At 42.2% G+C, this 23,890-nt stretch overlaps 1 protein-coding gene across 4 annotated transcripts in view; it reads right to left on the bottom strand.

Annotated features, from left to right (window-relative positions):
• The window catches only part of CADM2 (cell adhesion molecule 2), a 1,090,305-nt gene that overhangs the window by 154,108 nt on the left and 912,307 nt on the right, over positions 1 to 23,890 (bottom strand). For all 4 annotated transcript variants that reach the window (XM_075073095.1, XM_075073090.1, XM_075073093.1 and 1 more), the window contains one exon: positions 13,352 to 13,522. In XM_075073095.1, coding sequence (XP_074929196.1) covers positions 13,352 to 13,522 — 171 coding nt within the window. The remainder of the gene's footprint in view (positions 1 to 13,351; positions 13,523 to 23,890) is intronic.

A 23,890-nucleotide genomic window follows, 5' to 3' on the forward strand; every position in this document is an offset into this window, starting at 1 on the left:
AACAATTTAAGAAGAAGTCAGACGTAAAAACCATGGGATTGGTCTCCATATACAGAGAAGACTTAAACATTTCAAAAGCAGGGGTAAATGCATTCCTTTTCCTCTTGATCTCTTAAGTCCTTTAAAACAATCTAGTAACATAATTTGATCCCAGACCCATGTTGACATACTTTGATTCTGAGGTTAGTTTGCTGTGTCTGTGATTGTATGTCAGCAATTTGTGCTATATTGAAGATATCTCCATCTGCAGTAAGGTTTTCAGTTGGACAAAATCAGGGCTATAGTGTCTATCAGACTCGGTGTGTGCATGTAAACTAATGGGAATTACACAAGTACAAAGTGGGGAGAACAAATCGACCATTGAGTTCATTGAGAGATGAGGGTGCCCATCACTTCAGGCCTGGGCTGTATTTTATGAAATCTTCCCGTTATATTTTTTACCTCTCTCTCAATATTTTTTTTCCTTTCTTTTTTTCCCCCAAGGCCATGTCTCTTACTGTATGTTTGGAGTGTTGTATTCATTTGCTCTCATTGAAGTGTACCTTATTTCTTCTCTGTGTAATGGTTAATCATGCTTAATGGTACTTCTGATTAATTTAACTCAATGATCTATGTAACCAAATAATTTTGCAATTGGATCCATGTGGACAGACATCTCTGCTTGTACGAAATTCCAGTGGCCTCCTGGATGCAAGGATCTACATGCACAGATCCAATGGCAGGATTAGGAGTCAACAAAACCATTCAAAGAAAGCACTGACCTCAACTCTAGAGTTAGAATAAGGCAACCCAGCACTCTAAGCACAGCATGACATCACCCTCTTCTGTGATCCCTCCCTTTGCCATGGCCCTTTGCTCCATTTCCAGTGGGAATGGTAGCCATTCCCTTCTCTCCCCTAGAGGCAGGGACAGTGGCCTTGGGTTCCCTTCTCTCTTCCATGAGTTGCAGCAGGAATCCCTTCCCCAGTACCTATCCCAAAATCTGGGGCTTATCTGGGCCCACTTCATGTTTCTCCTCTCATCACACCCTATTGTGGTGAGGGCCACCAGAGCAGCGCATCTTTGACTTAATACCCCGGAGAAATGAATGGGGGACTCCCCATCTCAGGGCTCTTGCTCAGGCTGTCTGCAGACTCAGCCATCACTGCATCAGTTACACTTTAAGCATTTCTTAGAAACCATGAGGGCTGGAAACAGTTTTAAAAAAATTAAGCTGAAATTGCAACATAATCATGATTCCAGGAGCTGGAGCCCTAGGCACAGGTTTATAACATGTATCCCTTCATCAAGCCCTGCTCAACTCATTTTCTAGTCTGTTAATATCCCTGCTTAATTTTAGTGTAGCCTATCAGTAATCTTCTGTGTATCAGAGTTTATATTAGTGCAATTTAATTCACTGCATACCCATTTTTCTTTTAACAGGTTTATTTGAATTATAAACTACAAACAATATGTATTTACTTGATGGTTTTACTTTATGATTTAAAAACTCCTGAATATTGAAAAGCTTTAATAAAACGCTCAGGTTTTTTATTATTTATTGTATCAGTGAATAACAAAAACACAGATGCCATCATTTTAAAAAAGGTTATAAAAAGATAACAGTTCAGCAATAAATGTTTATCGCCACCTCGTAATAAATAACTGTCAGTTTTTTCTGAGAGACTAATTCATTTATTTTTCTACCTGATTTTGTCTATTAAAAAAAAGTCTGTAATATTTATTTTCATCACAGTCATCTACATTTTTATAGTACCCCTAATCTATTCTTCTGTTGGTTCCTTTCTGGAACATAATTTCCAAGCAGGAAGAAGAAATAAGTAACTACCTTTGAAGATGATGATTCATCTGTTTTATTGATCAATTAGCATAGCAGTAGGCATGGGATAAATTTAAAAGATCTTTTTGAGAGATCAAACATATATTATTAACGTCAGATCTTGATGGTCTCTCCTGCTAGAGGCAATCACAAAAACTTTATGAAACGTTGTACTTCTATACAAACTTATCCATATTTCTAAACAGTCCAGGCAATTATATTCTGAAGAACAGACTTCTTAAATAAATTCCAGAGACAAACCACTCTGGTATATATAAAATCAACAGCAAAATGGATCACCCAATTGAGATCTAAAGAATGAGTGGGGAGTGTTCCAATCACTTTTGTGGAAGTACACATCACTTTTTAATCAATTAAAATTTACCAGCTGCTGGTATCCTACAGCTGTGAGTCAGAACTCCCTAAAACTAGGTTTCCTTTGTAAATGACAAGTAGCACTGCTTCTGACAGTGTCAATTCAATGCAACAGAGTACACGCAAAGCAATTTTACAATTGGCAAACTTCATCAAATTATCCTGGGAGATACAATATGTCTGATGCTCTGCTTCAGAATATACTGAATGACTCACTGCTTTAGTAGACAAGACGAAAATTCAATATTTTGTGCCTGAAAATGTATGTTAATAATTTTTGTGGGGGAGGCAATCTAGATCGAACAGTTGTATCATGGCAATAGCCTTTCATTTTAGCATATCTGAGGAGAAAGAAGACTGTTATAAAGTTTAATTTTAAAGCAATTTTAGGAATTATTTAGTTTTAATGAAAGTGAATACTTAGTGGTGTGATTATGCCTCCTCTATCTTTCATCTATATCGCTTTTAAAATTATTTGACATAACTATGTGGGACCAGATGAGCAGCATCTAGGCTCTCCTTGTCAGGAACTGTTTAATGACAATTCAGCCATCTCAAATGAAAATTTCCCAATTTTTAAAAAAATGTAAACTAAAAAAGCAAAACCACCAAAAATAACCAAGCCCACCTTTTTATGCCATAAAAGCTGTCCCATGCATGCAAAACAACAACAAGCCTTCAACCAATCTAGAGGAAAAACAAACCATGATTAATGAAAACTTCCCTCCTGACACACAAAATGCAGGACTGCCTACACTAGAGCACAACATTGACAGATACTCCTTTAATTTACTAAATTCCATGCACAGTAGTCATCCAGTATTTGATTAAAAATATTAAAAGCACTTAACATCTCAGCTGTCCATTCTGCCATGCCTATTCCCCATTGTCACTGAGAAATAAAATCTCTTAAAATTTAAGTTCCATACGATGTCTATTTCCAACCACCTCTTTACTACCCTCTTCTTCAGATTCTAACACAATATTTTAGAGTAACTAACATGAACTAAAAAAACCACTGCAGAAACTATGTGATGCATGTTACACAATCAAAGCAGCCTCATCATCTGATTTTGTAAAAATTTTATTCTGCCCTCATTCACCTCTGCTGCAGTCCATTGTTGTCTCTTTCTATGCCAGTCTTTAATCCTGCAAATACTTCAACATGAGTGTAACTTTGATTACATGACTTAAATGTGGGCATGGCAAGGGTGGTCTCCACACACCTATGCACGCGTTACTTTATGTACATGAGTAGTCCCAACTGGACTACTTGTGTGAGTAAAGTCATTCACATGTATAAACATTTGCATGATTGCAGGCCTTGTATTATAATTATCTGTGAAGCACCACACACAGCAATGGTACTAAATAAATAATAATTTCTTCAAACCTATGGTTCCTAGTTCTGGTCTGCTCTGTGAACTCAAATACACCATGAGCCATAATTTCATAACCTTATCTCGCTTAAGTACTTAAGTCATGCCACCTCTTAACTCTATACAACACCAGTTTTGCCAATCTCTCTTTATAGTAAAACCTCTCCACTCCATTTATCATCTTTGCTGCCCCAAACTGTGCTCTTCCAATTTAATTATATTTTTCTTTTATCTCACTTGAACTAACTTTTCATAGGTGATATGACAAAACAATAATTCAAAAAAGAACTCCTAATTTCACAGAACCATGAAGATATACACATATTTTACTGAGTCAGCATAGGACATTTTAGCATAATCCTTTCCCCTCTTTTTCTCTCCCCCATCCATTTTTTTTGTTGTGTTTGTTTATGGCGCATTCCTGTTCTGTCATGTCTGATTTTAGGTCTTTGGGGCAGGATTCCTGGGCCTGATTTTCTGAAGTGCAGAGCACCCAAAACTCTGGTGGAAGTTAGTATTAACTGATAATGCTCAGCACTTGAAAATCAGATCCCATGGTTTTACTTGACTCTTTGAAGTCCATAGGAAACATCTGAGCACTAAAAAATAAAATAAAAAAATCAGCAATAATTATACTATTTCTTCAGGTGACTAAATAAGATGGCCTGATTCTCATAAGTACAGTATGTCTTCTACACAGGGCAGCTCCAGGCACCAGCAGAGGAAGCATGTGCCTGGGGCAGCACATGCTAAGGGACAGCATTCCATCCATTCTTGCATTCTTGGGGTGGCACAGTGTGAGCGGTTTTTTTTTTTTCTTTTTTATTTTTTTGTTGTTGTTTTTTTGCATGGCAGTTCAGGCGGCTTTTTTTTTTTTTTTGCTTGGGGCAGCCCTGCTTCTACATTATGCTTTAGTGGTGTGATTCCTCTGTGTGTGTGGACACACACTCTAGCTCTCCTTGATCTAGCATGAACATAAGTAATGGCATAGCCACAGTAGTATGGCTAGCAGCAGCAGAGGCACAGGTTAGCTGTGCCACATATGTATCCAGTGGTTTCAGATTTACATGAGAGCTGGCACGAGGATGTGTGCATGAGCAGGGAAAGCATGCCCCTAGCTTGTAATGTAGACATTGTCTCTCTCTAAGGCCTGGTCTACAGTATGGGGTTAGGTCGAATTTAGCCGCGTTAGGTCAATTTAAAAATGAATGTGTCCATACAATCAACCCCATTCTGTCGACCTAAAGGGCTCTTAAAATCGACTTCTGTACTCCTCCCGGTGAGGGAAGTAGTGCTAAAATCGACTTTGCGGGGTCAAATTTGGGGTGATACGGATACAAATTGACGGTATTGGCCTCCAGGAGCTATCCCAGAGTGCTCCACTGTGACCGCTCTGGACAGCACTTTGAACTCTGATGCACTAGCCCGGTACACAGGAAAAGCCCCAGGAACTTTTGAATTTCATTTCCTGTTTGGTCAGCATGGTAAACTCAGCAGCACAGGTGACCATGCAGTCCCCCCAGAATCGTAGGGCATAGAATGTTTATAAGCTTCCCCTATGATCTCCGTCCCTGAGGTTATCACAGATTAGAAGGCGAAAAAACTGAACTCGTGATGACATGTTTTCCGAGCTCATGCAGTCCTCCTGCACTGATAGGGCACAGCTTAATTCAGTGGCAGAGGCCAGGAAAGAATTAAGTGAGCACGAAGAGCAGAGGCAGGACGCAATGCTGAGGCTAATGGGGGAGCAAACAGACACGATGAAGCATCTGTTGGAGCTGCAGGAAAGCCAACAAGAGCACAGACTTCTGCTGCATCCACTGTATAACCACCTACCCTCCTCCCCACGTTCCATAGCCGCATCAACCAGACACCCAAGAACGCTGGGGGGTGGGGGAGAGACTCTGGGTACCCAGCCACTACACTCCAGAGGATGGCCTAAGCAACAGAAGGCTGTCATTCAAACTACAGTAAGCAATGTGGCCTTGTCCTTCCCTCCTCCCCCACCCCGCCCGGGCTACCTTGTCCGTTATCTCATTTTTTTATATTAATAAAGAAAACATTCATGGTTTCAAAACAATAGTTACTTTATTTTGAAGTGGGGAGGGTGGTTGGCTTACAGGGAATTAAAATCAACAAAGGGGGTGGGTTTGCATCAAGGAGAAACACACACAACTGTCACACCAAAGCCTGGCCTGTCATGAAACGGGCTTGCAAAGCCTCTCTGAAGCAACAGCAGTGATGACGGTGAGCTGAGCAGGCTCCATGCTTGTCGTGGTATGGCGTCTGCATGGGTAACCCAGGAAGAAAGGCGTGAAATGATTGTCTGCCATTGCTTTCATGGAGGGAGGGGCAACTGACAACATGTACCCAAAACCACCTGCAACAATGTTTTTGCCCCACCAGGCATTGGGAGCTTAACCCAGAATTCCAAAGGGTGGCGGAGACTGCGGGAACTGTGGGATAGCTACCCACAGTGCACCACTCTGTTAGTCAATGCTAGCCACGGTAGTGAGGACACACTACACTGACTTAATGCACTTAGTGTGAACATTCGCAATTGACTGTATAAAATCGATTTCTAAAAATTGACTTCTATAAAATCGACCTAATTTCATAATGTAGACATACCCGAAGATACTGATTCCTCACCACTGGGATGACCATTTACCTATTATATGGATGCTTAACCCCTACCCTATCTTGGCTACATGCTTGTCATGACTTTCAGAGATAACACCACAGAAGACAGGTCTTAAAATTGCTCCTTCAGAGCAGGCATGGATCCCTCTGCCATTCCTCTATAATGGACCCAATTGTCTTTACAGTTAATCATGTTGGGGTGCCCTGGGGTGCATTTCAAAAAAGAAACATTAGAATCGGAAAGATACAGAGAAGGGCAACAAAAATGATTAGGGGTATGGAACAGCTTCCTATGAAGAGAGACTGAAAAGACTGGGACTCTTCAGCTTAGAAAAGAGATGACTGGGGGAGGGGGAGAAGATATGATAGATGTCTATACCATCATGACTGGTTTGGAGAAAGTGAATAAGAAAGTGTTATTTACCCCTTCACATAAAACATAAGAAGCAGGGAGTCACCTGATGGAATTAATAGGTGGCAGATTTAAAACAAACATAAGGAAGTACTTCTTCACACAACACACAGTCAATTATATTCATGGAGGATAGGTTCATCCATGGTTATTAATCAAGAGGGTCAGGGAAGCAACCCCATTCTCTGGGTTTCCCTAAACCTCTGACTGCTAGAAACTGGGACTGGAAGGCAGGGAATGGCTGACTCAATAATTTGCCCTGTTCTGTTTGTTTCCTCTGAGGCATCGGGCACTGGGCATTGCCACAAGGCATGATACTGGGCTAGGTGGATCAGTGGTCTGACCCAGTATGGCTGTTTTTACATTCTCCTGTGGACACAGGTTTTACTGCAGATGGGCTAAATGTTCTGTTCCGGTTTGAGGGAAAGGCCTGTGCCAGTCTATCACATATGGGGCCATTTTGCTCATCTCAGAGAACATACATTACAGTGGGTGAGAATACTTGATTTTCAGGGAATCCCTTATTCTAACCTTCTGGGTATTCCAGTAAGTGAGCTGAGCCCAGAATCAAATAGACTTTTGACAATATACAATAGGTGATTGACGGTTTAGTCTTCAAAAATGAGACTTCTTTCTATTTCTCTTCCTCCCCTACATCATTCCACAATTGATCCTTTCCCTGCTCATGTAGATAGAACATCCGTAAACTGCCTGATTGACTCACTCTTTTCAAATCTCATCCCAAGACCAACAGTGTATCTGTCACCTATGTCAATTAACTCATTCTTCTAAAAACAATTAATATTTCTCCCTGAGCCTGCCAGTTTCAATATTTTCAGTCACTCTTCTCCAAACTTTCCTTTTTGTCTTATCTGACCCTGCCATAAGTACAGATGACATATTCTATGATATCTGCATGGAAAACTCTGGCCACAACCATTATTTGTATTTCTATGCACAATGTAATAATCTATGAACTATGTTGTGACATTTTTGCATAAAAGATGTTAGAAAAAATAAATTATATTGTATTATATTACACTTGTGAACCATATTTGAGTATAAGCCTCCAGATGGTAAAGGTTAGGGTTGTACATTAACCCTTTGATCTAGATAGCCCCTTTGAAAAATGAAAGTTTGGCATCTAATGAACCCACAAGTTTTTGAATTATTTTACATTTAAATCATGGATTTCTTATTTTCATCCATCATTAACCTAATTGATCTCATTTAAACATGCAAATTAGGGCAGTGAACTTTCACGTTCACAGATATTATTCTTTACCGCTTACTCTAAATATCTTCCATGTTTCATTTGTTTCAATAGTTCATTAATCTGAAAAGCTTAAACAAGATAATTTTGCTTATTAACAGTGTTTACATAATAACTGAGGTAAATATAACAAATTCTCATTCAAAATTCAATATGAATAGGTGATTAATATATATAAAAGCAGGATCTTGGCATTCACATTCTTATTTTTACAACTTTTTAGACATACCTGGCATAAATAAACAAATGTGAAAATATCCCTTTTTGTAAGGTAGAATCCAGTTTCTTAGACTCTGAACTACAAAACCAATAAACCCATGATGGAGGTGATATCACTGACTGGTCATCTAAAATGCTTAAAAACCACTCCCAATTAGTTCACATTTTTCCGTTCACATTAGTCTCATTTGGTTTGGTGTACGTAATTTTGTTATTTTCTCAGAGGTAGAAAGCTCTAACCTTCAGCTATGCATAATTGTTTTCTTTACTTTTGTTTTCCATAAGATGCCTTCTCTTAAGCAGGTAATTTATTTCTGGTGAAAATTAACTATTAACCAAGATATTGTGTTCCAACAACATCAGACAAGTAAAAATAATGGGCCAGATCCTCAGCTGGTGTAAACTAGTGCAGCTCTGTGGATTTCAGTGGCGCTACTCTGATTTATGCCACCTGAGGATCTGGCTGCATATTTCCAGAGAGGCATAAACTAGTTAGAATAGTAGTGCTAACAACTGTAGTATATGTTTTCCTTTGTGGCATAGTTACCCCCTGTGTATGTATATAGACAGACACACACTGCACTACATTGGTTTTTACACAGCTGTTCAAGTGCATTGTTTGTAATTTGCTCATCTGTTGTCTCTACATTTCATTGTTTTATTATTCATAATCAATACAGGAATTTCCTAAAGAATAGCCCTCAACCATTTTAGAATAATTGTCTAACCCTAAAGAAGGGCCCTTATACTCAATGTAAAATCATTTAGTAATAACTAGACATGAAAAAATTGTTAGCCTATCACAAACATTTTGTAGTAAAAGCCCTTACAAGAAGATTAGCTTGTGGCTGCAAGCTTGTCAAACTGATACTTCATTGCAGATCTGTGAGACTGCCAATTAAGAATGTACCCAAAATTGCATCAGCAGATATCAGCACAATATCTTTTTTACATAATACATATTTAACACATCAGTGCTATCATATGGGAAGAATGGTCAGCTTATGAGATAAGCTGCAGAATCTTTCAGTGTGTCTTGTGGTATTGGTCTCATTACTGCTTCCATTTTAGAATCACTATGATTATGTCTGAAGTTTGAACAGGTTTGATTTCATTTTAAAGCTTCAAATGAAGCCTCCTGGGACTTGTGCCTTGGTGGAGAGAGTCGAAATGTGCTGCTGCCGGGAGTGCAAGCAAAGGCTTGCAGGTACACTGTACAATACAAGTGAATCACTGCAGCACCAGACTTTTATAGTGGCAGTACTGTATCTGTGACAGAACAGAAGAAGGTTTTTGAGAGCGAGTACAGGAGTAAGCAATAAAACTAACTGTTTCTCTGAAATTTATTTTGGTTTATTTTTATAGCTTATAAAAAAAAAACCCTACCTAATAGTCTGTGGCAGCTAGTCTAACAACAAACTTCCACACAATGCCACAGAGAATATTATTCTATTCTAGGTTTATCATTGACCATAAGGGTCAATGGAAAAATAGACTTGGCAAGAATGTCATGCCACCACTAATCCCCATCGAGCAAGCATGAACTAGATTACAGCCAAACCCTTTAGCAAGACAATGGCAGTAAGACTGCTCTGCAGGAAACAGAGCATGACATATGGATGGAGTGAGAGAGGATATAAATTAGTGATGGGTAAATCTCAACAGATTGGAGGGGTTGATTCAGATAATTATCCAAAATTCTGGATGTTTACCCAAACTTTATCTAAATTTTCTTAATATTTTTATCTATTTCTTAATATCTGCAAAATAGGCCTGGAAACCTCATGAGAACAGACACACTCTCTCTATCCTCAGATTTCAAGTGCATGTTCTGTCTCTCAAGATATCCTGCTTTTGGTCAGGCTATAAACAACACAACACAACAGGCAATCCTGTAGTTCTTCATTTCTGCACCTGGCAATAACAAAGAGAGCAGAAGTGCTCAAAAAAAGTATTTTTAAAAGAGCTAACTGAATTTTTTGAACCTCAAGTGTCATGTTCATTTCACGTACTGAGTCATGAATCTGGCTGGTTTGATCTGATCTGGTTTGTCCCATCCCAGTAATAAATTATAAGATTTGGGAGGAAAAAATGTAAGCATTGATATCAATATATAGTTATTAAAGGTTAATATGTGTTTTAGTTTTAGCAAGTTGTTGTCTAACAAAGTTGCTGAGTAAAGCTGGTGTGTGGGTTTGTAGAGGCTTCTTTATGAAATCTCTTTGTGTGCTTATTTAGAGTATCTATTTTACATAGCCCCATCTTCTCAACCAGATTTCATTTCACTCCATCATTTCACAAGTTACCAATAAAACTCTGTCATTCAGTTAGTGAAACATCTTCTCTTTCTCCTGCTCTTTATCTGAATGAAGTTACATCTACTTAGCCACTCTGAGAAGTTACATGTTTGCGACAAGCAGAGTGTTAATTTCAAGCATAATTATAGAGTGGAAAAACTCAGAAAAGAGGAAAGTAATGGCCAAAAATATTTATCATCATTATTTATTTCTAAGTACTGATGGTGCTATGTGAGGCACAAAAAGTCAATCCTTTCACCGACAATTCGTAATTGAAGGAGTTTACAATGCAAAAGCATGTCTATGTGAGGATGTTGAAGCAGATTAATTTGTTCACTTTAAGTACTCTGAATTAACTAGGTTGTACTAAAGTATGTTCCACCACTTTGTTATGCCAGTTTAAGGTATTTTTCCTGTTAATTGTTGTGTCCACACAGCTATGTACTTCTTCAAATTAACTATGTAGCATTCTGGACAATGGTGTGCTGCACAGCTGTATGCATTCTGAATTTTTTCTTGCAGTGCATCGTGAGGTGCCTATGGAACCTACCAGAATTCTGGGACTTGGAGCCAAACTTACAAACTCCCATGATTCTACCCCTGGAAGCCCATAATTCATCTGTATTTTGTCAGGGATGATGAAGGACACAGTGATGAGTTCTGTGATCATGAAAGTTATTCATATGAACAGGATGATGCACATGAATTGGCAACTGAGCAGCTGGGTAGGCTTAGACTGTCCTCCTTGGAGGCCTGTGGCTGCTGTGATGATACAGCTACAGGTGGAGGAGGAGCAGGACGATGAAATTGACCAGTTACTTCTGCGGGGCATTTATCTGGAGCACCTTTACTTAGTGGAGTGCCACTTCTAGGTTCAGCCAGCAAGCAGTGTCTGGTGGGACAGGATAGGAATGCAGAATTGGGATGACCAGGAGAAAGCTACCTTCCTAGAGATCTATGCAGACTTCACCCTAAAGCTACAATGATAGAACACCAACATGAGAGCTCCTCTCAGCATGGAGAAGAGTGTGGCCATCACCACCTGGAAGCTGTCTATCTCTGACTGCTCCCAGTCAGTAGCTAATTACCTCAGAAGAATGTCTCAAGTGACATGGGAAGTAGGGTCAGGGATTCACTTGTCTCCTACTTCGCGGTCAGGAGGTAGTTTTGGATAATGAGCATACTGTAAACCAAGGACATGACTCATATATGCTTGTGTATTGATTTTATTGGGGTTGATACTAGGGGCTGAGGTTGATGTTATAGGGAGAGCTACCTCTCAGTGAATTTTTTCAGCTAAGTTGTACCAAATCTTTTGTAATGAGTTAACAAATAACTTAGGGAACAAATAACAATATTTGAATTACAAAGAGTTAAAGAATGTAACGCAAACTTATGACCAATGGAACTTTCGCATGTCCAGAGTGTTGCTCACAAATTCCTGTTGGTGGGGTGCTTGAAATTATTCTTCTTTTCCATCCCAAAGAGGTTGATTGGCACGGAAAGTGCCTGCAATTTGGTTGATTGAAAGTTAGGTCCTAATCTGGTATGTTCTCCAGAGTTTACGGGACAGGGCTAGGCAGGGATGCTGTGAATGAGCTTTGTAACAAAATAAGCTCCAGACCTAAAAGGGTCTTGTTTAAAAAGGCAATTGGCAAACCAAGAACACATGCAGAGCTGCCAGGATGACATACTCCCAGCTGGTGCAGGAGTGGAATGGAAACTACATGCATGAGCAACCCTGAAAAGGTTGCCAGTACACAGAAAAGAGTTATTTAAATCCTCCTACATAGTTGTATTATAATACAGTATATTCTACTTATTGGGAGAGCTCCTGTCTGCAGCATTTTCTGGCTGGTTTCTGATAGAGCTCTCGTGAACAGCAAATGCATGTGACATCATCTGCAAATATGCAGTCCAGGTGCGCATGGTATGGGTTCCTTTACTTTGATCTGGCACTGGGACCAGCTCTGGGAGTGCCTCCTCACCTTCATTTGCTCTGACAGTATCTTGCAGATGTCTACATTCCAGAGACTATTCTCCAGATGGGACTGGAGTTCTGCAGGCATCTACATGCAAGCACAGTGTTATAATAGCTGTGTGAACTCACCACTACCTGATATCAAAAAGGGACATGCCTGGCTGCATGCCAGCATTTAATTAGAGAGAGATCAGTCGGTCAAGATGACTCTAGAGCAGTGGAGGGCACACAGGTACACAGACAGGCTGAGCTAGGTGTGAAGCAATACAGCATGGGATAGCATGGGGAGGACTGCCAGAAGCAGAGTGGTTAGAAATGCATTCACATAAACCTTAAAGAGTTACTTCTACTCCAAACAGGATTCATTACTGCTACCTAAGGTGCCAAATAATTCAATTTTTTTTAAATCATATGTGTACACAAGGTACTTTAATGAGAACAAACTAATGTTATTCCGATGTAACATCCCCATGATAGAGAAGCCCTAACAATAACGACTAAGGCTTTTCTCTCTTAGGCTCTGACATGAAGAACATCACACAAAGCTGTGTTAGTAGGGCACAAAGTTGATGATTTAATCTCTGCTGCTAACATCACCTTGCATTTCTATGGTACTATCAAGCAAAATAGTGACTACTACATAAACCTGTGCTCTCAGTGTTGAAAACCTATCTGAGAAAACGCGTGAGACTTAACACCCCCCACACACTTGTCCTCTCCCCTCCTCTGCCAAACAGACTAAGGACTCAATCTCGCAGTCCTTACTCTGGGAAAGCTCTCATTGACATGCTAGGAGAATTGAGGGATTGGACTAGAAGAGAGGTATTTGTATGTATTTGAACTCATTAAGGACTTCAGTTTTATTTCATGTCTAGTGACAGTACACTTTCACTCAAAACCAGAGAATGTAAACGTGTGTGGATAGGGACAGATAAATTATAGATATTACTTACAGTGTATTTCTAGAACCTGCCTTGCTATCTGAGGTGTGGAGTTTAAGGACTCATGGTCTACTCTGCAACTTACAACAGCACCATCATCACTCCGATCCGCTCGGAAATCCAATGTGCTGCTAACTGTGAATGTCCTGCGATTTGCATCCTCTTCTTTTAAATATTTGACATCTGCAAGAACAACAAACAAACATAGCTTAATGATTTTTAGGGAGCACAATGCAATAGGAGGCAGCTCTGGTATATATCAAATCCATTTCTAAAACTTTTCCCCTAGATGCTTAAAAAATAAAACCACACACTATATAGCCAGACATTCCATTATTTGTCTGATAAAAGAACCAATACTGCATTGCTTTTCCTACATATGTATTTGGCAATTTCAAAATCAACTGCTGAGAGCCTGGACAAGAATTTTAACTGTCGGCATGGATAGGAAAAGCTGTATTGCAAGGATGCACCGCAGGAAGAAATTACACGATATCTCATAGAACCATATATTGAGAGGTCATCTAGTCCAGTCCCCTGCACTCATGGCAGGACTAAGTAATATGCAGACCATTCCTGACAGGTGTTTGTCTAACTTGCTCTTAAAAATCTCCAATGACAGAGATTCCCCAACCTCCCTAGGCAATTTATTCCAGTGCTTAACCACCCTGACAGGAAGTTTTTCCTAATGTCCAACCTGAACCTCCCTTGCTGCAATTGAAGCCCATTGCTTCTTGTCCTATCCTCAGAGGTTAAGTAGAACAATTTTTCTCCCTCCTCCTTATAACACCTTTTATGCACTTGAAAACTGTTATGTCCCCTCTCAGTCTTCTCTTTTCCAGACCAAACAAACCCAGTTTTTACAATCTTCCCTCATAGGTCATGTTTTCTAGACCTTTAATCATTTTTGTTGTTCTCCTCTGGACTTTCACCAATTTTTCCCACATCTTTCCTGAAATGTGGTGCCCAGAACTGGACACTACACTCCAGCTGAGGCCTAATCAACGCAGAGTAGAGCGGAAGAATTACTTTTTGTGTCTTGTTGACAACACTCCTGCCAATGCATCCCAGAATGATGTTTGCTTTCTTTGTAAAAGTGTTACACTGTTGACGCTCATTTAGCTTGTGGTCCACTATGACCCCTAGATTCCTTTCTGCTGTACTCCTTCCTAGGCAGTCATTTCCTATTTTGTATGTGTGCAACTGGTTGTTCCTTCCTAAGTGGAGTATTTTGCATTTGTCCTTATTGAATTTCATCTTATTTACTTCAGACCATTTCTCCAGTTTGTCCAGATCATTTTGAATTTTAATCCTATCCTTCAAAGAACTTGCAACCCCTCTGTATCTATTGGGTTTCCGGGAAGTGGGCGGGCAAAGCCCGCCCACTGCTAAAGGATCCCCCCCCTACTAGGGAGGACCCACAGGACCACAGAAGCCCACTGATTAACGGGAACAACTAATAAAGGAACAGGGACGGGATGTGTGGTCAGAGGTCAAAAAGGGAGCCTGATGGAACACCGAGCAAGAGAACCCAGAACACGCCAGCTGCTTCCTCAAAAGGAGTCAAGGGAGCCAGGGGACGCCGCCCAGAGAACTCCGCCGCGATATGTAACGAACCATGGACCGAACTAAGCCCACAGTCACCGGACGTCTCCAATCGGTCAACCTCCTCGTCCCTGTCTGTAGATGGCTCGCTTAGGCCAGGGCAAGGAGAGTTGACCAGGAGGTCGCCGGGACTTCATGGGCCACGGATAGGGTTGCGTAGAGAAGGAGGTGAGGGAAAAGTGCAGCCAAGAACGCCAACAGGAGATAGTCAGAGCCGGATTAGGGGTGGGGGGACTGCACCTGGCGCACTCTAATAAATGTGCGCCGCGGTCTCCTCACGCCACAGAAGGGCAGTGTCTGGGAATGCAACCCTCTGTAGCAGGTGGTTACCCTGCTCCTGTCTGAAGGACTTAAAACAGCCCTGGGGGGAGGTGTGGCTGGAGCTGTTAAGCCTGGGCTGATTGGAAGTGGCTGCAGCTGGGCCACACCTCACCACTCAGGCCATAGCTGCCTGTATAAGAGGCGGGAGCCAGGAGCTCAAACATTCCCACTCTGGCTGGTAGAGGGAGATGGGCAATGACTGCAGGGAGATACAGCACAGGGTACTCTTGAGTGGACAGGGCTTGGGGAAAGCAGAAGGAGCTGGGGACTCCAGTCTGGAAAGCCCAGGCTGCGGCCTAACAAGGCCAACACGTACTGGGGGTTGCAGAGGACAGCCAGGGGAGGCAAGGCAGCAGGTCCAAACCAAACCTTGACTGGAAGCATAGTCTGGGACATGGGAGAGGTCTGTTGTGAAGAATGATCCCCATCTAGGACCTGAGGGTTTACACTGGAGGTTGCAGCGCTGGTGGTGGGCTTTACAGACGGCCGCAACTTACTCACTGTCCCACACGTTGCAGGCTTATACATGCTGTATCGCCTGGCTACAGCGACTGGCTGTACTCACCTCTGCCTGGGGAAATAACATTGCATACTTTTGATGCAGTGCTGCTCGCCAGTGTGGCCACCAAAAGCACTGTTATGTGGCCTCCAGAGGTATTCGGAAGCTTATCCAGAATGCCTTCCTCAGCCACTCCTGCTCATACAGTTGAAGCTCGCTGCCCTGGCCTCAGGTGACCCGCCCTTTAAATGCCCCAGGAATTTTAAAAATCCCCTTCCTGTTTGCTCAGACAGGTGTGGAGTGCAATCAGTGAATCTTTCCAGGTGACCATGCCTCCACGCGCCAAACGAGCCCCAGCATGAACCTCATCAGTGTTTGGGGGAGGAAGCTGTGCAGTCACAGCTGCGCTCCAGCCATAGGAATTACGATACCTATGGGCAGATATCAAGGGCCATGCTGGAAAGGGGCCATGACCGGGCCGCAGTGCAGTGCAGGGTTAAAGTGATGGAGCTGTGAAGTGCCTATTGCAAAGCCCGTGAGGGAAACCGTCGCTCCGGCACTGCCTCCATGACCTGCCGTTTTTACAAGGAGCTGGATGTGATACTTGGGGGTGACCCCACCGCCAATCCGAAGACCATGATGGACACTTCAGAGCAGGGAGGGGGGCAGAGGAGGTGGGGAAGGAGGAGGAAACCGAGAGTGAGGGTACTGGGGTCGAGGGAGACACCCCGGAGTCCCAGGAGGCATGCAGCCAGGAGCTCTTCTCAAGCCAGGAGAAAGGTAGCCAGTCGCAGCAGCCGGTACTTGGTGAAGGACAAGCAGAGGAGTGGGTTTCCGGTAAGTGGCTTTTATTTTCAGGATGGAAATGTTTCGGGAGAGGAGGGAGGGTTAGGGCTGCATGCATGCCTAGATGTGGAATAGTCCATTGATGTGGTCTATCACGTCGCGGTAATCGGCCTTGGTAATCTCTTCAAAAGTTTCAGCCAGAGCGTGGGCAATGTGCTTGCGCAAGTTTATAGGGACAGCCACTGTGGTCCTTGTCCCACTCAGGCTAATGCGTCCGCACCACTGTGCCGCAAGCGGTGGGGGGACCATTGCTGCACACAGGCAAGCTGCATAGGGGCCAGGGCGGAATCCACATTGCTGTAAAAGACCCTCCTGCTCTTCCCAGGTGACCCGCAGCAGCAAGATATCTTCCAGGATTAACTCCTGTGGAAATGTTGGGAGAGTGTTCAGGGTAGGTGGCCCCTGCAGCTGTTTGCTTTCCCCAATGCACAGAAACCCTTGCACACCCCTGAAGCAATCAGTCCTCCTTATTCACCATTTTGGGGCTCCTGGAGGTTATATGCAATCTCTTTGGTATGGGAAAATTATGCTAAAGTGAAGACTGTAAACTCCTTCACTGTGTGGGAATAACTGTCTGAGATATAAACAATGCTGCCTCTGTTAACTGTTGTCTTTTTTGCCTTTCCACAAGCGACCTTGACTTCTCGGCTGCCCGTGTTATCAACAGCTCAAAGACTCCAAAACATGTGGAAGAAGCCGCAAGAAAGCAAAGACAACCTGCTGAAAGGAGTTATGGATCACTCTGCCAGAGAGAATAAAAAACCATAGGACTGGAGGGAAAGGGAAAGCACGATCCGCCAGAGAAATGCAGTAGCCAGGAAGAAAAGCACAAAGCAGCTGATAAGCATCCTGGCGCGCCAATCGGACTCTATCCAGGCGCTCGTAGCTATGCAGGCAGAGCACTACTGTGCCGCGCCCCCCCCCACAAAACTCTTTCCCTTGTGCCCCAATGTCAGCTCAAACCCCCCTTCCCCAGCATCCAGGTTCTTACCTCCACCAGCTGCCTCCAACACCTGTACGTTCAGCAAAGAGCCCTGAGAACTATGACCCTTACCCTCTGCACTCAACCCCCATTACCATGCAGTATAGGCATCCTGAAGTGCAGCAGTCATTGCACAGCACTCCAGACAGGACATATTCAAACCTGTGACTGTACAGTTCCCCACCACACACCCCTGCCCTTTTAGGCTCCCAAAATGTTGTGTGTCTGTCAATAAAGTTATTTTCTTTTCAATAAATGAATTCTTGGCTTTGAAGACAGTCTTTATTGTTGCAGAAAGTCAAAGATACCATAGCCCAGGAAAGAAACAGGCACTGCAAATCAGCTTAGGAAAAACAGATTCCTACTAACATTGTAACCACTGCACTTCACTCCCGTGCAAGGCAGCAAACATTACTGTTGGTTTTCAGCCGCAAATTCCTCCCTCAAGGCATCCCTAATCCTTGAAGCCCTATGTTGGGCCTCTCTAGTAGCCCTGCTCTCTGGCTGTGCAAATTCAGCCTCCAGGCGTTGAACCTCAGAGGCCCACTCCTGACTGAATGTTTCACCCTTCCCTTCATAAATATTATGGAGGGTACAGCACGTGGATATAACCGCAGGGATGCTGCTTTCCCTCAGGTCTAGCTTCCCATACAGAGATCGTCAGCACCCTTTTAAACAGCCAAAAGCACACTCCACAGTCATTCGGCACCGGCTCGGCCTGTAGCTGAACCGGTCCTTGCTTCTGTCAAGCTTCCCTGTATACGGTTTCATGAGCCAAGGCATTAATGGGTAAGTGGGGTCTTCAAGGACACAATGGGCATTTCAATGTCCCCTACTGTGATCTTCTGGTCTGGGAAAAAAGTCCCTGCCTGAAGCTTCTGGAACAGGCCAGTGTTCCGAAAGATGCTTGCATCATGCACCTTTCCAGGCCAGCCTGTGTTAATGTCAATGAAACGCCCACGGTGATCCACAAGCGCCTGGAGAACCATAGAGAAATACCCCTTCCAATTCATGTACTTGGATGCTAGGTGGGTGGTGGCTAGAATCAGGAATATCGGCCCATCTATAGGGAAGGGAAACCCATTGTGCAAAGCCACAGTTAGGGAAACCCATTTGTGCAAAGCCATCCAGAATGTCCTGCATGTTCCCCAGAGTCACGGTTCTTCTTAGCAGGATGCAATTAATGGCCCTGCAAACTTGCATCAAAACGATTCAACGGTCGACTTTCCCAGCCAAACTGGTTCTGACTGACAGTAGCTGTCGGAGTTGCCAGCTTCCAAGATTGCAATAGCCACATGCTTCTCCACTGGCAGGCAGCTTTCAATCTCGTGTCCTTGCGCTGCAGGTGGGGCGAGCTCAGCCACAGTCCCATGAAGTGGCTTTTCTCATCTGAAAGTTCTGCAGCCACTGCTCGTGAGTCCCAGACTTCCATGACGTGTGATCCACCACTCATGCTTGTTTCAAGCCCAAAAGCGACATTCCAAGGTGCTGAGCATTTCGTGAATGCCACAAGCAATGTCGGTCATACACTAGGTGACTGCGTATCATCGTCAGACTCCTCCATCACTTTGGATCTTAAGGAATAGCTCAACTGCCAAACGTGATGTGCTGGCAAGACTCATCAGCATACTCCTCAGCAGTTCGGGCTCCATTTCCCACAGAAATCGAGCTGCACAGAAACCGTTGGGAGAGTCGCAATGGCACCAAACGTGGACGGAAAAACAGGGACTGCTGGGATGTGAAGCGACGCATCACGGCGCGTTGGGACAGGAAGCAGAATGACCTGCACCCTTCCATCCCCTTCCCACAACCCACGGTGCCAAAATGGGATGAGGTGCTCTGTGGGATAGCTGCCCACAATGCACCACTCCCAACAGCGCTGCAAATGCTGCAAATATGGCCACACTCCAGCGCTGGTAGCTGTCAGTGTGGCCACACTCCAGCGCTTTCCCTTCCCAGAACTGCACACCTGCAAGTGTAGCCAAGCCCTGAGTGATGGCCTGCAGTGATCAAGAAAGGAGAGAGGGAGAGATAGAGTAGGGGAATTAAGAGCTGTTTTAGCCAGTTTAGCTTTTGAACTTGAACTGATGGCCAGACATCCATAATCAATTAAATCAGCAATAAACAAAACCAAAATCAACTAAAAGGCAGGAATGTCTTACCTCTCATTATCTCTACTATATCTACATCCCAGTTAGAAATAAGCTTCCCCTGAAGTCCACTAGAGAAACACAGTTTTTTTCTTATGTTTTTTTAAATCCCCTTCATGGTGCTACTGAAGGTAAATATTTCAAAGTCTACATATCTAATATTATAGATATGTGATACAAGGATATTAAGAAAGCAATGTGACTTTTGATTTAAATATATATGGATAGAGTAAGACTGCAAGTGCTTTATTCATTTTTTATGAACTGGTTCATCTGTGGGTTAGCCAGGATTAACCTAAGCCATCAATTAAATCTAAAGGCAATGTTGAGACATCAACGCCACTGCTCAGATTTAAATGAAACATCTCATTTTAATTATTATAATTTGCAGACAAGCCACACCTACTTTTGAAATAAAATTCCTTCAGACCCATCCTTTCTCTTATTGTTTTGCTGTATTCAGTTTGCCTCTTGTTCTTGAGGAGCTCTACTTTATGGTCTCTTTGGTTCAGTTTGGGCTTTGAGGTATGTCTCCGCTGTACCTTGGAGTGTGCCTCCCAGCTGGGGTAGACAGACTCTCACTAGCGGAGCCTGAGCTAATATGCTAAAAATTAGCAGTGTGGATGCTGCAGCTTAGCCTGGAGCTTGGGCTCTCAAGCCCACCCAACTCCCTATGCTTGAGAGCCCAAGCTCCAGCCTGAGCCCCAACGCCCACCCAGCCATTTTTAGTGTGCTAACTCAAGCCCAGCTAGAACAAATCTGTCTACTCCAGCTGGGATGTTCACTTCCAGCTGTCATGCAGACATACTCTAAAGGTGCTGGGCACCTTCAAGTTCAATTGACTTCACAGAGTTGCGAACTCTTAGCTTCTCTCTATATTGGGCAGGGCTGGGCCTTTTACTGAAAGAGCCTTCTTGTATGATGCATAAATGAGAGCAGAACAGAAGAACCAGATGAGGTTAATGTGCACAGAAGTTAATGTGAGACCCACTTATAGACTTTTTGGATTAGTTTTATTTTGTACACAACTATTTATACTGTTCATTGATTTTTGTTTATTTTAGCAAAACAGCAACCTGGTCATATTGATTTGTGCTAATGAAGGCCTTAAAATGATTTTTTGTAAAGGAATATACTACTGAGATTGCATGTGTCCTGTGTTTCCTAATCAAAGGAAAGGAAAATGCAAAAGGTTTCAGTTTTACAAATCATAGTAAAATCCCATTAGGGAGAGGAAAATGACCTAAATAAAATTTCCATGAAAAGTCACTTTTAGAAAGCAGATCTAAAATGTAATAAGCTACATCTTTTTAGAGTAAAAATATTTATGGAATCAGAAAGATGGGCTTTTTCACTCACTCCAGATAATGTAAGAATCCAGGTAGTTAAGTAATTCTGATTTCTGCTTCAGAAATAATTGTCTTCGCCACTTGGGCATTTTTCTTCCTGCTGATTGCTAAGCATTAAGCAGATTTCAATTTTTGCTGAGGTGACTATCAAGATTTATGGATCAGAAAGCTAAGGGAAATATTGACCATGGATAAACCAAGGTTATTATATTTGTAAAGGAAGAAAATATTTTAGCCTAGATTTAAAAAGTGCCTAAAGTTTGTATCCCAAATGTAACATTAAGCACCTGAATAAACAGACTTATTTTCAAAAGTGCTGAGCACCCAGCAGCTCCAGTTAACTGCAGATCAGACAGCTCCTAAGCATTGGGAGCCTTCACTTCAGTGGGGGCTGCTGGATGCGCAGCACTTTTGAAAAATGGAGACCACTTCTTTAGGAGCCTTTTAGTTGCCTGTTTCTTTAAATCTTGGCCCTTAATTATCTATGAAAAAATAAGTCAATATACGTACTTTTATATAAACCCTGAATATCTGGATCGTCAAAAATATCTATATATTTATCTATAATGGCCAATCATTTTTAAAGTAACAGAATTCTTTCTTCTGAGAATCACATTCATTAGAGCAGTGTTTCCCAAACTTGGGATGCCGCTTGTGTAGAGAAAGCCCCTGGAGGGCTGGGCCAGTTTGTTTACCTGCCGCGTCCTCCACTGCGTCCCTCGGCCCGCACTGCTTCCAGCAGCTCCCATTCACCTGGAGCAGTGAACCGTGGCCAGTGGGAGCCGCAATCAGACGAACCTGCAGACGCAGCAGGTAAACAGACCGGCCCGGTCCTCCAGGGGCTTTCCTTGCACAAGCGGCGTCCCAAGTTTGAGAAACGCTGCATTAGAGTAAGTGAAGCTTAAAGTCAAGGAACTCTCCGCCCCCGCCCCCCTCCCCATGGAAACAAACAGTTTTCTTGGAACTCACTGTTTGCATATGCACTTTGACTGTTTAACACTTTTTGTTAGCTCCATATTATTGGTCTCTGAGGAGGGAAACAATATAAACTTGCTGATTTATCACTCATTGGTTATTTTCGACCAATTATAACCATATATTGCTCCCACATATGTAACCATGATCTACTGAAAATATATTTTTCCATATTTTAACTGGGTGAATCTGGTATTTTAGGCTTCTGTATATTTTTCATCTGGCTTTGCTTTAACCTTGCATTATAATATGAGAAGGTTAAATTCTACTTTCAGTTGGAGTTTTGTCAAGCCAAAAAGTACCACATTTCTGATCTCACTGTACATACACCTCTACTCTGATATAATGCGACCCAATATAACACGAATATGGATATAACGCGGTAAAGCAGCGCACCAGCAAGGCGGGGCTGAGTGCTCCAGCAGATCAAAGTAAGTTCAATGTAATGTGGTTTCACCTATAATGCGGTAAGATTTTTTGGTATATTGGGTACAGGTGTATTAAAATTAGCAACCCCATTTTAAATTTGCCATTTTGTTGCAAAAATATTAATTAATTTTTACTAAACAGGAAAAAAAAAACAGGAAAATATTTCTGAAAAGTTAAAACTAAAACCACATTCAAGGTCACATTTTCAAATCAGTGAGTAATAAATTATGTGACAAATAAGTATTGTGTATTTACTTTTTGATACATTTGAATCCCTTAATAAGCTCAATTTAGGGATGCCACAGTCAGTTGTATTATTGAGCAGGTAGAAATAAAAAGGATCAGAAAGCCAAACTTCACATCCCTATGCTAATATGGGTGCATGTATAAGAAGCAGAACGTTAAAATAAGGAAAGCAATGCCAGAATTTAAACTCAGCCTCTCCCATTCTTAACATCAAGCCTGCTAAACAGTTCTCTCTTACTAGATGATGATTCCTTTTTTCTGCTAACAGAAATGCAAGCAACATTTTTGGTTGGCTTTTTTTCCCTGGTTCCTTCTCTGAACTGAATGTATTCGGTTTTCATATTCTTTTGCACCATGTATAATATACTGTAACACAATTGGATTTACTGGTGCTAGACAGCAGAACTCCTAACTTCAATGTCAGGTGTATTAGCATACAATTTCATATCTATTTTCTCAGATTTATCATTTCACCTTTTCCAGTGCACAAAAGCTAATGTACCTTCTACTGATGCCATTGCAAGCTAGTTAGGTTATTTTATTTGTAACCTTCATGACAATGGCAATGTGCTCTTCAGAAGACCTAGAAAACTAAAGAGTTCAAGGCTTTTTTCTCATTTGTATCTTCTTCACTTCCTATTCCTCCTCAGTTTCAACACTTATTTCATCCATTCTATTGAGTTTTCTTTCTTATGTCCATCCCTTAGGTACCTGCCCAGAAAGCAATGTGTTAGTTTAAGATCAAAATCCCTAAATTCTCTCCTTTGCTGCTTTTACATTTCAGTTGAACTGGAAATGCACAATTACTGTGCAAGCCTGAAAGATCTGATTTTTAAAAAAAACTGGTGCCATGAGTTGGTCTGCTTACACCAGTAGTTCATTTAGGACACTGGCACTACCTATGTTTATTTTCTATCTTTTGATGGCACTTGCATACATTTACTTTGACATCTCTTTTGAATGACAGCTTTGCTGGCATAGTACAGCATATATGTGATGTTCTCTGTTAAATTTTGCCTTTTAATTATATTGCACAAGGTGCTACTTTTTCTCTTGGTATTTTCCTCTACCTCAGCAGTTCTCAGACTGTGGGTCGGTACCCCAAAGTGGTCTTTGGACTGGCATTAGACTTGCTGGTGCCCAGAGCCA

The sequence above is a fragment of the Chelonoidis abingdonii genome, chromosome 1, assembly GCF_003597395.2.
Source record: "Chelonoidis abingdonii isolate Lonesome George chromosome 1, CheloAbing_2.0, whole genome shotgun sequence".
Taxonomy (NCBI): domain Eukaryota; kingdom Metazoa; phylum Chordata; order Testudines; family Testudinidae; genus Chelonoidis; species Chelonoidis abingdonii.